The sequence below is a fragment of the Aquila chrysaetos genome, chromosome 11 (assembly GCF_900496995.4).
Source record: "Aquila chrysaetos chrysaetos chromosome 11, bAquChr1.4, whole genome shotgun sequence".
In the NCBI taxonomy this organism is placed as follows: Eukaryota; Metazoa; Chordata; class Aves; order Accipitriformes; family Accipitridae; genus Aquila; species Aquila chrysaetos.
In genome coordinates this window covers 24,660,192-24,674,737 of record NC_044014.1, presented here as the reverse complement: position 1 = coordinate 24,674,737, position 14,546 = coordinate 24,660,192, and the positions used below count along the sequence as shown (strand labels likewise).

Genomic DNA, 14,546 nt, shown 5'->3' with positions numbered 1-14,546 from the left:
CATCCTATCTCACTGGCTTTCATACTGCTCTTCATTACTTTTATATTGCTCTTGGTACTCCCTTTCACAATTTTCAGATATTTTTAAAAAATATTATTGTACTTATAAAAACGCTTATATAATACACTTCTGAAAAGTAAGACTGTGATATTTCTAGGTTTCTGCCCCTTTACTATTTATCTTCCATCCTCTCAATTTTTAATCCAAGTCTTCTGTATCTCTTTTGCAACAGAATAATTTTTCATTTGCTCCTTTCTTTCCTTTTAAAGAGCTTTCACTCTAATGTATGTTTTGACTCTGCTTCTGCATTTCATTTTTTAAAAATCTGTCTTCTCCATCATACATTAGAAGCATTTCTACAAAATAAATCCTTTCTGTTGTCCCTGATACATCCAGACCTTTTTCTTTTTCTGACCCTGCTGACATACCCTGTCCACCTAATGCCCACTTTGGGCAGTCAACATTCAGCTTTTTGATTCTCACAATGCTCTCCAACCACCCCTCACTCCTGCAGTGTGCCACACGCTCTACTTCTGCTCTGCTGCAAGTCAATACTAAAAAAATACCAAAATTCCCTTTAGTACCTTACCTGCCAAATTCTGTCTTCAAGGCTGCACTTCAGATCTTTCCTTTCTGTTAATGTGCTAGGAAAAAAAATTAATCTAATTCTAGTCTTCACAGCTTGACTGCAATTTTGGTTAATTCTTTGTAAACTTCTAAAATCTTCATTTCCATTATAGTTGCTGCTGCCTTAAATTTTAGTTGCAAACCCCATGATTTAAGCGTTATTTTCTTCCCAGTTTTCTTCATAATTCAGAGCTTCTTCCTATTGCCTCTTTCTGCGATTTCCATCTCAAGTTTCTCAGACAAGATAAATACAGTATTTCTAAGACTTTTTCTCCCCCCCCGCTTTTTTTTTTTTTTTTTTTTTTTTAAGAAGAAGTTGGCTTATCCTTTTCAGGAACAGAAAGTCTTTCTTGAGTAGCTCTGACTATCTTTACAGATACGAAAAAAATATCCAAAAATGTATGAACATGTATAACAGAAGTGAGGATCATCATACACCATGTAAGCAAGCATATGACAGTTTCATTTTTCCTTTTTAAACACATTATATACTGTAAGTTTCCCCATTCATTTTGCCTTTGGGTATTTTTGTTACAATATACTGTTGCTTTTCTGACCCTTAAAGCAGCAGACTATTTGAAACAAACAATTCAATGACCCTATTTGAGTTGCTTCTTAAATTTTTCCTTTTTTTATTCCAATCATTTTATTAATGGCTCTGCAATTTTCTCAGTTTTTAGCATACTTTTTCAAGCTTTTCCCATAAAGCAACAGAAGTTGAGAAATTAATAAGACCTTTATTCTTAGGATTTCTTCCCCACATATCTTCTCACAGAGAATCCACATTCACTTAAGAGTCTGGCTACCTCAGAGCTCTGAACTTATTTATTGGTCCTTTACTTCTCAACCACCAGTCAGGCTTCCTGAATCAGTCTCTGCTTTCTCCTATTACCTTCAACAAATAAAAATATATTTAAGTTATTCAGATCTAACATTACTTCACACTCATTCTCTCCAATATGCCAATAAATATTGCTGCAAAAATTCTTCCAGAATTTCTAGTTTAATTTTTGGTTTACGTTTAAACTACTTTTTTTCTAGCCTCACATTTTTTTCTTCTGCTAAAGCTTACAGAGTAACAGCTTCTTTCAAGATTTCCAGAATTCTCTTTTTCTCTCGCTCACTCTCCCATCCCTCTTTTTAAAGCCTCTTAGTGACGTTACGTTATTCATGCACAACTGTCTGAAGTTTCAATCTTATTTGAAACAAAAACTAGGAGATGACAACCCTTCTGGAAGGAAATACAATTCCAGATGGCAACTGGAACTGAATGAAGCACCCAACTCAGAGCCAAGGTAAAGGAAAAGTTCACTGGCAAAACTTGATCAGTATAAGAAAGGAGCATTGACATAGAAACTCCTACATTTCATTGATTTAAATTTCACCTATTTCATTGACTCTGTATAGGTTCTGTGTACTTCATAGTATAATTATTGAGCAACACCTGGACTGATAAAAAAACAGTTAAGTATGAGACATAGTTTACTAATAAATTAGCTGATGCCAAAGAGGTCACTTCAGGGAGAGACAGAAATAAAATCCTGGGCTCTTTGAACACTTCAAAGTTTAGAAACTCTGGGTCTACCACATGCACTTGCTTCTAAACCTCCTCAATCTAGATGCAGGAATGAAAACAAGAGTTTCATGCCTCAGAACTAATAAACAGTTGCAGAACTCCCTCCAAAAAGTTGACCTCTAATCAGCTGTCATGGAAGAGATACCACCTCTACACCATCCCCATAGGTCAAGCAAGTGTCATACTGACACAGAATGAATCCAATAACTTGAGCTCTCCTGATGAAGAGTTTTTTTTAAAGTATAAGAAGCAAAAAATTGGCTTGACCACATAGTAAACGCCCCCCCCCCCCAAACCAAAAAAGCTTTGAAAGTTGTCTGTATTTTAAAAACATAACTATTTCAGAATTACAATGCTATATACAATAAAACACATGCAACTTGGGTTTTTCCCTGTTGTGAAATATTTTTATCACAAATATTTTCAAGACATTTGGGGTTTCAGAAAATGAAAACCTTAGTAAAGAAGCAACTATTTTGTACAAAGGAGCAGCGATCATTACTATAATGATTTTTTTCTTTTCATTTGCAGGGGCAACCTTTGTTAAATTTTAACTTAATTTCTTCCAAATATGCATTTAATGCTATCTGGCAGTAAGTTTAAATTATATAGGAAATCTGGAAGTTAATAAGCCAGGATCATTAACAAAAAGGTTATAAATGCAGTTTGTATATTTTTATTTATAGGATTTGTACATCTATCACAATCTAAAAGTATACATACAGGTATACGCTTAAGAGTATTGTGACAAAAGGCATACTTTAGTTACAGAAAAGCTAACATACCTGAAACCCAATTCAGCGTTACTGTTATTCATCATACCCATAGACAGAAACATTATCTTTGTATAAAAAAAAAGTTTTATATTTCAATCTTTTATGGACAAACTTTCAAGTTCTTACAGGATAAACATGGTTAGAATTACAAAATGATGCAGGCTAGAAGGGACCTCTGCAGGTCTCTAGTCCAACCCACCACTCAGAGCAGGGCCAACCTCAAATTTAGATCCGGTTGTCCAAGGACTCATCCTGATAAGTTATGAAAATCTCCAAGCACATAGATTCAACAACTTCTCTGTATAACTATTCCCATTGTGACTTTTTTCTACTCATTAGAAGATTCCTAACTGCAGCTAGGGACCTTGTCCTTGCCTCTTACCCTTTCACTGTACACCTTTAACAAATCCCTGCCTCAATCTTCCTTAATACCCCCCCCCCCTTCCACTCCTAGGTACATTGTAGTTGTAACTATAACATTAACAGAAAGTGTGTGAAAAGAATAAAAGAGCACAAGTACAAAATAAATCATGTCAAAAAATACAAGCATAGTCTGAGCAACAAAATCACAAGCACCCACTCAACAGTACTCATGACGAACACACACAATACAGAGCATCAAGTTGATTCAAAGCCAACACTTCAAATTATCAATAATTCTTTTTTACGAAAGAACAAACCTGGGCCACTTTAACGGAATTTTGAGTAGAACCACCAGCATGATATTCTACTTTGAACTTTTTCACAAGTTCTTCAAATCTGTTAAAAAAAAAAAAAAAGTGGAGAAAAGTTAAACTATAATATTTTTTTTCTTTTCAGAAGAAAACATGAAGATTAGAAGTAGATGATGTGTTATTTGAAAACAAGAAATCCAGATACATTAGGTGTTACACATGATGCAAGCTGGGGACTTGTATTTAAATTTTTTCTAAATTACAAAGCAAAGAGTGACATCAACTTGAAACCTTCACCTTAAAGTTGTGAGTGAACTAAATAACTGAAATAAAACATTATCTGAAGCATAAGCTCAATTGCAGTGAACTGTTAGATTGATGAAATATATGCTTGAAGAAACATAACTGAAGACATTCAGATACTTAATTCCACCTCGTTAAAGCTAGACACAGAATGTAAAATTAAGTGAGAAGATCAAGATCTGGTGTCTATTTCAAAATTAACTTGACCCAAACAAGGTGCTACAGTTTAAGTTTTCATATGAAATAGTACATTTTGACAGGTGAAGAACTTTTATGAACATATCTACTAGTATGTGAGAAAATCTGATAACAGAAAAGCCAAGTGTCTCCAGATGAGCTTTCAAATCCTTCAAGTCATACTACTATGAAAATATAGCATTCTCTGGTAACATTCAGTAGTATATTATTAGGTTTGAACGTTAAAACAAATATTTAAACTTTTAACAGAAATATCTACCCTCGCATTTCAGATCAAACCTTAGGGTTAAGACCCAGATAGAGTTCTGTAAGACACTCTTCCTTGTCTAGGATATATTTTGCATCTCTGATTATAGTACACCACAGCTTAAGAACCAGCCTTCTCTCTAGTCACAGGCTATAGAAAAGGGAAATAAAGTGTCACAGAAAAGGGAACTAGAATGAGGGAGTTGTGGGGACTGCAGGGAGGCTATGCACAAATACTGCATCATGCCTTTAAGTTCTAAGCACACTTCAAAATGAGTGGATTAAACAGCAGGATTAACAACCTCAGAAGATATTAAGACTCAGAAGGAAGTACTCCTGCAAGCAAGTTAAAATGTTTACTGTAAAATTTGTTTGCACACTTGAGGTTCAAAATGACCTTAAGGTCAACCCTAATTAATAGCATAGATTTGCCCTTAAGGTCTATTAACTTTAGGTGTTTATCTTTAACAAATGAAGCTTGCCCAGTTAGATGCATTTCAACATGTTTTACTGTATTCACCTTTAGCATCTTTTAAAACAGTGACACATCTTTATTTCAGACACAGTGAAAAATGAACACTATCTGCCAACCCTACCCTTTCTCTCCCCCTCACAACACCAATCTCCTTATAGTATGTGAAACAATGGCTTTGGGGATAGATTTGTCAAATAATGACTTGTTTGTTTAAAAGGTCCTGATTTTCAATACCATGTTACTAATAAGAGCATTTTTATTTCTACAGTACTTTGCATTTAAAATGTTTGAATAATGAGCTACTCACCCTAGCAAACTACTGATGGGCAGACAATTAGAAAGAACCAAGAACTAAATTACTATATATACTTTTCACAGTTATCTACACACTACTAATTATCCACCAATTTTATGTCAAGCAATTGAAACCTCAAATGATAGCAAGTAGGTCAAAGTCGGGGGGGGGGGGGGGGGGGGGGGGGGGGGGGGGGGGGGGGGGGGGGGAACCCCAAACCAACAGGTCTTCTAACAACGGCTTCTCAAGCAGACATACAAACCATCATGAACTAATTAAGTATTTTGGCGATATTTTTTCTTTAATTGACATTTTACCTTTTCAATCAATTTCAGTGTGTACTGCCCAAATCATATAATTATTTTTGTATTCTTGTATATCTACAGGCATGCCAACTGGTATTTTAGCAGCTTTAAATCTAGATGAGTAGGTATTTAAATACTTATCTTGTAGTTTGAATGAATAAAATAGGTGGTATCTGAATTTGGGGAAAAAAATTAGAAACAGCCTTAAAATACTATATTATGATGATTTCAAGGTGACAGCTATGTAATCTAAGAAATAATCTAAACAAATTATTTTACAATTACTTAATAGAATAAGACAAATGGTGACTGTCTTTCACTACTTCAGATTGCACATTAAAAGACTTAACTCCTGTTCTTCGAATTAAGATAGTAAACTCAACACCTCTGAAGGTCTGTTGTATAAAACATAATGAGAGTTTGTACACATGCAAGAAAAGTAATTTTTGCTGGTCATTTTCCATAACACATCAAAAGGACAATATAAATTGTGTTGGTTTAATCCACAAGAGCCTGATAACCAAGTTGCATCAAGAATGACGTCAAAATTAAGAATGCCAATAGCTTTTTATCTTAAGATGAACAGTTAGGTGGACATTTTTCAAAATATCAGCAGATGGCACAGGCAGCGTGGGAACACTGACTTCGTCACTGTCTGCTGTATGTCTGACCTGCAAAGAGAAGACTCTCTCATTCCAGCATGCCTCCGAAACATGGTATTTGCTTTTATAAAACTCTCTATTTTAAGGAAGGAAGTTCAACTGTAGAAACTGCTCTGAGCCCCAGGAATGCTAAACAGAGCTTCTGTGTGTGCTTCAGGACTAAGCTGTTATCACACTTAGGATAATTCAAGAAAATTAGAACCTTATGAGCAAGACTGAATAATATTTTTGTTTCACATTCTGCACTTGTTGGTCTTTCTGAGTATTTCTTAAGGCTGTGCTATATCTGAGAACTGTGACCTTTCTCCTGACCTAGCAACATACCATTACCTTAAATAACAGAATAATAAATCCCACAATCTGCACCATATAAAGGGGCCCCTATTTTTGGTACCACGAATTTGTTCACCACATTACAGCATATTTTAACAAAAACAAGTTTGCATTTGCAGCAGCATATGTTTTCAGCTGTGATACTGCTGATCAGCTCTAGCACTGACCAAAGAGGATATGTTAATGTTTTGCTCAATTATACTAAAGGCAAAAGCACTTCTGTCAGTTCCTTTTTTTCCCCTCCCCTTTTTTAAAAAGGATTGACTCCTAATTGAGCTTGATACAGAAAGGTGAGCCTTTTCAGTAGCTTCACTTTTGACAGAATTAATGGGTATTAAAAAAAAGTGTAAGAAGGTAATGGAAGAAGCTATTTTATAAAAGAATACAAACAAGAATGAGAATAAAATTTTTACACTTAAAAAAAAAAAACAAACAAAAAACAAACACAAAATACACCCCCTTACATTACAGGAGGCAGAGGCTTATTTTTAAAAGGCACAGACTCCTCTTATATATGCCATACCATTACCTCAAACTGGAGGCAGCTGTAAGAATTTCCTCCCAGTAAGTATCACTGCTGACAATTTCACTACCCTGTGTCCTAGTTTCAGCCAGGATAGAGTTAACTGTCTTCCTAGTAGCTGGTATGGCGCTGTTTTGAGTTCAGTACGTGAAGAATGTTGATAACACTGATGTTTTCAGTTGTTGCTAAGTAGTGTTTAGACTAATGTCAAGGCTTTTTCAGCTTCTCATGCCCAGCCAGCGAGAAAGCTGGAGGGGCACAAGAAGTTGGCACAGGACACAGCCAGGGCAGCTGACCCCAAACTGGCCAACAGGGTATTCCATACCATGTGATGTCCCATCTAGTGTATAAACTGGGGAGTGGGGGCGGGGAATCGCCGCTCAGGGACTAGCTGGGTGTCGATCGGCGGGTGGTGAGCAATTGCACTGCGCACCATTTGTACATTCCAATCCTTTCATTATTGCTGTTGTCATTTTATTAGTGTTATCATTATCATTATTCGTTTCTTCTTTTCTGTTCTATTAAACCTTTCTTATCTCAACCCGCGGGTTTTGCTTCTTTTTCCCAATTTTCTCCCCCATCCCACTGGGTGGTGGGGGGAGTGAGTGAGCGGCTGCGTGGTGCTTAGTTGCTGGCTGGGGTTAGACCACGACACCCTGTTTGTCACTCAAACCATTCATAACCTGATCATCACTATCCATCTTCTCTGTGTCCTTTTACCAAGCTACGTTTAAACCTTACACTATTCCTTCATAGCACCTCTTAAAAAGCACGATTTCCAGTACTACACTGATAAATGCACTCACCTTAATATCCAATCCATGCATACAGCTGCAAAGACCATCTGGTTCAGCTATCCCTCTGACAAGCTAGCCTCTCTCCATGCCCCTCTTCTAGCCCCTTCTCAGTCATTTCAAGCAGAAGCCACTTCTCTACATTGTCAAGGCCCTGCAAGGTGTTATGGCACTGAACATACATACTATCCTTCATTCGGTATATTCAGATTTACAACAGCCTCTGGGCACAAAGCGGTCAACAAAAATACCTTTTCTCTCACTAACCCATTATATCATCCAATGTCTAGTTACTAGAATTTTCTGTGAATATTAGCAAATCTACCTTAAATCTTCTTTCAAACTATCTTTCACCATAATGTCTAAAGAAAGTCATCAGTAAGGCTGTGTGATTTCCCGAGGCTATTCTCCAGCCTAATGACTGGCAATCCTCTCCTGGATCAATACCCATCTCTCATAACTCATTTTATACACAAAATCTGAAGCTTTTTGGAGCTGGAACTATCTTCTTGTTCTATGTTACACAGCAACAAATACAGTCATGTTTGTCTCACCATGGTTTCAAACCCAAACTGACAACAAAAATAAGCACATAAAACATTCCCTACAACTGAAGGCAGACAACATAAGGCAATGGAGCTACAGTAAGGAAAATTAAAGCAATTCAAGTAATGCTGTTAAGTTTTTGGACACAATTTATATTAGACTACAAGAAACTCTTTTTGAAGAGTAAAACGGCCATAGAATACCAACATTTAACTGTCTTTATACAGAGACAGCACCAGGAAAAAACACTTCTGATGATATGTCAGATCATCATATTTACTTACCAGCAAGAAGTAGAAAAAAGTAATCCTTGTTTTTCAGCAGGGTGTATTGCCCTGGATATCTTTTGATATATCTGCTTATTACCTAAGATGTACTCAAAAGCATACATCAGCATGGAGCTACATGCTAAAAAAAAAAAAAAAAAAAAATCAGCTACCAGAAACTGCTAGAGAGGAGAGAAAAATAATTTTTGCCCTTTTTGGCTTTGTATGCCAGATAATGATAGCCTGAACCTAAGACAAAAATCTGGTTATTTTATATAATAATAATATATTTGAAGTGGATTGTACATTTTTGTTTGGTGTTATAAAAACCTTCAAAGACACCAAGATGGAAACGTCTTAAATAATCAATAAAAGGTTGCAAGTTACACATAAATCTGTAACTTCTTTTTCTTTGGACGTGAATTGGGGCTGCAGAGGCAGTCTTTGTTGATACCTCTAGACAGGAAGGCAGACTAGGATTTGGTATGTTTTCAAGCTCTTGGATGAATTTTAATTAGATTCTAATTAAAAATCATAATTAATGGTGATTCTGACACCTTTCCCAGATATTTATTTTTAGTTGCAAGAAGTAGTCATATTAAGACATGGCAATAGCTTAGATGTTCAGCTGTGAGAAGAACCAGACTAATACACTGACAGTTAGATGTTTGATCCTTTTAATTACATTTTTTAAAATCTACTTAAATCTTCAAATTAAGTAACCTGTGTCAGAATGTCTATGAAATCACTCCATAAATTAAAGGAAAAAAAATGTGAGAGAGTGAACATATTATACAACCTGTTTTAATAATACTAAAAGCTCAGTAAAACTACAAAAAAGTACCAAATATTATTGCCATTTTTTAAGAAAACCCTCAAGGAATAAATCAACACAAACAACTAAATAATGCCAAACCCGCATCCTGATTGTTTTGCAGGGCATGGCAGAAGTAGTTATGCATACATCTGGACAAGCCTGTCATCTGTCACATTCTCAGTTTCATCACAGCTTGGGCCAATGCCAGAACGATACAGGCAGCCACACCACCAGGCAGATGGGGCACACGTTGTAGAAAGACAACCTTCCCTGGTCAGTGTTAGCAGGCAAGCTGAAGCCCTCATAATCTGATCGTAAGTAAAATCTAATTCAGATTTTAGGAAAAGGTCTAGTCTTGAGAAGCAAACATTATAATTAAACCACAATGTATTATTTTTAAACAGAAGCAAAAGGCAGAATACTTCAGGACAAGTGCTGTGGGTAAAGAGAAAAGTAATTCATAATCTTAACTCTAAAGAGAGTGTACCTAATTTCTCTATCTAAATTTTACAACTCAAAGTTCAAACCCTAGAAAGGATAGTTATATGAACTATTTCATCCTTAGTCTTTGACATATAACCAATTAAGACTGAGATGCAGATATAATTGGATATTCTTACTTAAAATTGGACCGGAAAGAGCAAAAATACTGCCTTTTAGAAATGAGGTGCAATCACAGAGGTACATGAGAAAACTTTATAACAGCTGCTTGGCAATGACTGACTTTACCCAGAGCTAGTTCTTCTCCTTATTAGCTTGGCACAGAATTAAAGAGCTTGGGAATAGGTAGGGGAGTAGAGGGGAAGAATGAAACATGCTAATAAGGAAGTATTGGAGACAGGTTAGCACCATGAACATATAATACAACAGAAAGTTAAATGTGTTAGGAATATGACTGCTACAATTGATTCTAGCAGATTATCATATTTTTCTCCTTTATTTACTAAAGTTCAGAAAACAGTGACTCTTCATGGAACTATTTACTGTTGCAAACTAGAATTTCACATAAAGTATTTTCCTAATCACCTCATCAAAACAAACAGCAATTGAAAAAAAACCAGTAATTCCAACCAGGTTAGGATTATGAGTACCAAATGTTAATATATGAAAGATGAAAAAAAAAATGCATAGGCAAATTGCAAGATTCATAGCTTTGAAATATTTTACCACAAATGTTAGCGAGGTTGAAAAAAATGCACTTAAATGTCAGTTTGATAAAAGCCAAAAGAACATTTTCCACATGTGTTTGCATTTAGGCATATTGAAACAAGATGGAAAAAGTAACAGTCATTCAAATGTAAGGTTAAAACATCAGCTCTTAAGGATCATGATTTAAAGTCATTTCTCAAAGTAATTTTTTTTTTCTTTTCTCGGCAAAGAGTCAGGCAAATTTATGCAAGTGTTTTTGAAAGCCCCCCTTATTCCAGATTATCTGGGTATCTTCCTCCTGTACATTATCTCAAAAATGTACATGATTATACTTAGAAGCATCGGCCACCACAAGGCAAGTTTTTCTGTTGATATTCTGAATGCTGTAAGAAAATGAAAAGAACTATACCACTAGATTATTAAAAGATTACATTTCTGATTCTATCACTAAACACTACATATACATACACACATTCTATATACACAGAGTACCTTCACAAACCTTAAAATATGTGTATTATATGATTACTATAGTATAGGTCAAGACAACTAAAACTTCTCTCCCTCTATTAAATTTCTAATAAAAACATTTTTTAAAATAAGTTTTCATCTAGGATAGATAATCAGAAATACCATTAAAGAATTTTCCTCAGTTCAGTAACTCACTACAAGTTTCTGCTTTCCTCCCACTGTCTTTTTGGAAGATGTTCAAAAAGATCAGCCAAGACTCAAAAACTCTGCGGATACATCTAGGGATTTGCACCATAGTATTTGTTGCAAAACACTGTAGCCAGAAATAGCTCCCTGCCCTTATGCATAGCCAATAAGGATCAAAAGACATTGCAGGCAGGGAAAAGTATGTAGCATTTACCTTCTTCATCCTTGGATGTGCCAAAGTATGTTCTGGAGCACTAAGGAACAAGGTCATTTCCTTTGTTATTTCTCAGCAGTATTACAAAAACATTTACACTTGCTCCTGATGTTCCCAGTATACATTTGGCAGCTTGTGTATAAGAATACAACTTCCAAATAACCTGTGTCATTTTCTGTTTGCTTCTCATAAGTAGCATGGGAAAAATACATGCTTTCTGAGACCTACCAGTAAATTTTAAATCCAAATTTCCTTGCTAGCTAACCAATGAAAGGGCAACTTCTTTGTCATATTAGAAAATAGTGTACTACTTAATCCTTTTAACATCAATAACTTTGTCTATCCTAGAACAAAAATGCAGGAACACAAGTAACACTGGTTTTGAAAATAAGACTAGATTTACAAAATTAAAAGCAAATTAGAGATCACAATCCTAATTATGCAACAATCATATAAGACTGCAATAGATGCTTCCCACTTGGCACAGTAGAGACCAGGTGTTAACTGTCAATAAACCTTTAGTGAATGCTAATTGAAACTGCTGTTTCACAAGCATCAACCTACTACAGCTCACATCAAAGTGAAAATTTGTTTAACTTAATAGAATATTTGCCAAGAATATTTTAATATTAGAAGTATTCAGTCATCAAGAGTTCCTAAACCTTATCTTTGCTACAATTTAAATTATCTAAAGCTGTAGTACTTACTAATCATATTAAGCTGCCTGTAAAGAGCTGACAAAAAAAAAAAAAAAAAAAAAAAAGGACATATGCACACTCACACCTGGCAGAGAGAAATGTTTTACTGTAGTAACTTTACAATTTGTACTTTTACCTACAAATACATCAAAACAGTAAAACAGTAAAAAATAAATTAATCAAGTTGCAAAGTTTGGGTTCCAATTCAGAGTCGATAAAGTATTAGAAAGTTTTGCAGAGCTATTCCAAAACCAAATCATAAACTGATTGTTTCCATACATCACTCAGATTAAGCAGCATTTATCTGAGTAATATTCTCTATTAACATGAAGTCCAAAACAATGGTGACAGTTGTTAACCACAAACTAAATAAATTTTTGTTGTTTACAGTAATAAAAATGGTTCATGTCAATTCAGCTACACTGCTAAAACACCTATTTTTCTTCACCCCTTGTGCTATTTTAAATTCTTTTAAGTCAGTAACCAGTCAGTAAATTTAAACCAAGAAAACATTAAAAATACATCAGGATATTTAAGTAGACCAAGAAGACAGTATACGTCCACTCCAAGCCCCTATTAACACACTGTGAACTATAATTTTCCTCATGAATGGAGAATGAGCACAGAAAACCCTGCTTTGAGCACAACCAACAGTAAATACCAAGTAAGATTTCTATTTTAGCTCTCTTTAACCTCCCTGTTTCTCAATACAGCTTTGTTTTGAATATCCCTTAAGATAGTCACCTACTGATAGTGGGTAATAACATGAATTTCTGTAGCTCAAAAACACAGGCAATATATATTTACAGAAGCACATACGTATACTCCCAAATATTTTTTTTTTTTGGTAAGTTTTTGATAAGTACGTAATCACACGTCCACATCTTTATTTTCATTAGGTGGCACTGGAAACTACAGAAGGAATCAACTGTTTATTATCAACATCTTAGGATACTCGGGGGGGGGGGGGGGGGGGGCGGGATTTAAGAAAAAAGGAACCAAAACCATTCAGAAGGGATAACATGGAAATACATTGCTTTCACTTCCATAAAAGACAAAAATCTGACTCTCCTAGAAGGAGGACAACTTATGCTGGTGGCATGGTATCCAAGGTCTGGATACATAGAATAGACTGCTACCTGCAAAGATGCATAATTTGCCTACCAGGGAGACAATTACAGGACAACATATAGAGTGAGCGTAGTGTGCTCAAATGAGCTATAAACAAATGAGATTGGGATTTGGAAGCAGCCTAGGCACAGCAGCCTGATGTTTAGGAAAAGTTAATTCTTTCTGCTAAAACACAGCATAAGTTTTCCCATGCAAATTTCCACGCTACTGCAGTCAAATTGATTCTTATACTTACACCAGCTTATTTATATGTTTCTCAAGTGTTTTGACCACAACACTATCATCTGCAATGTAGATATATGCCAAATTTCTAAAATGTAAAACATTAATCTTGACTAACCCAGTCTAAGCCCTGTGGGGTTATTTAGGAGCTGCACACACTGGTAATATCAGAATCATTAAACTTGACTGGTTTAAACCATTTTGTACCACGACCACAGCAATATGAGAAGATGGGTTAAAACAGTATAGGTTGAAAGGTCAACAGGTGCTAATAATGCAAAAATATTTATCTGAATGAGGCAAGATAAAATGTTCTCTTTTATCTCAATATTCCATTGATAATTGAAAAAAGCAAACCCAAATGGCTAAATAATCAATGGAGAGTAAAAATTATTAGCTCTAAAGAAAACATCCTCTTGCCACCAAAACAGAAAGGCCTCTTCAGACTTGTGACATGCTTTGCAAGAGGAAGATGTGTAAACAAACGAAGGTAAACATACATATTGTAAGTGGCATTAGAAGTAGCAGAGGTGACAAAAAGACTTGACACTGATGCTATTCTTTAAATCATTTACTTTATAGAATAGAGTTTGGGGGTCTTTCTTCCCCTGTCTTTCATACAGTTCTCCCTAAATCTTTGCAAAGGTTTTTTATAAATGAATTGTTTGCACTACCGAATTCTGGAATTTCAATAATACAAAAATGAAGCAACCAGATTAACAACTTTGATTAATTACTCTTACATTAAGGTTTTCACTTGAGCGGCAATATTTTCAGCTGCAAAACAAAGCCTCCTGCATTGTATCAGCACAAAACCTTCAAACCTTGCGGGAAGAGGTCAAAGGAGAGACTATGAATTACGCACAGAAAAAAAAAAAAAAAAAAAAAAAAGTCTTCAGTAGGGACCAAAATAAAGATGATGGATAATCCTTAAAAATAATCAACTGAATGTTGATGAATTTGGGATTCTCACAAGGACACAAGCCTTATATATGGCTTATCTAGTTAGGAATCTTTGCAGAAGATTCCTAGAACTCGATAAGATATTCAGATTCCAGG

General features: G+C 35.3%; 1 protein-coding gene across 6 annotated transcripts in view; it reads right to left on the bottom strand.

The window, feature by feature from the left end:
* Positions 1-14,546, bottom strand: part of ADK (adenosine kinase) — a 298,730-nt gene that overhangs the window by 212,852 nt on the left and 71,332 nt on the right. For 3 of the 6 annotated variants that reach the window (XM_030030968.2, XM_030030967.2, XM_030030969.1), the window contains 2 exons: positions 3,660-3,738; positions 590-644 (listed from right to left, as the gene is read on the bottom strand). In XM_030030968.2, coding sequence (XP_029886828.1) covers positions 590-644; positions 3,660-3,700 — 96 coding nt within the window. In that variant the 5' untranslated portion in view covers positions 3,701-3,738. Of the gene's footprint in view, positions 1-589; positions 645-3,659; positions 3,739-8,617; positions 8,742-14,546 lie in introns of all 6 variants that reach the window. The other 3 variants (XM_030030964.1, XM_030030965.1, XM_041127400.1) reach the window with 2 other exon arrangements.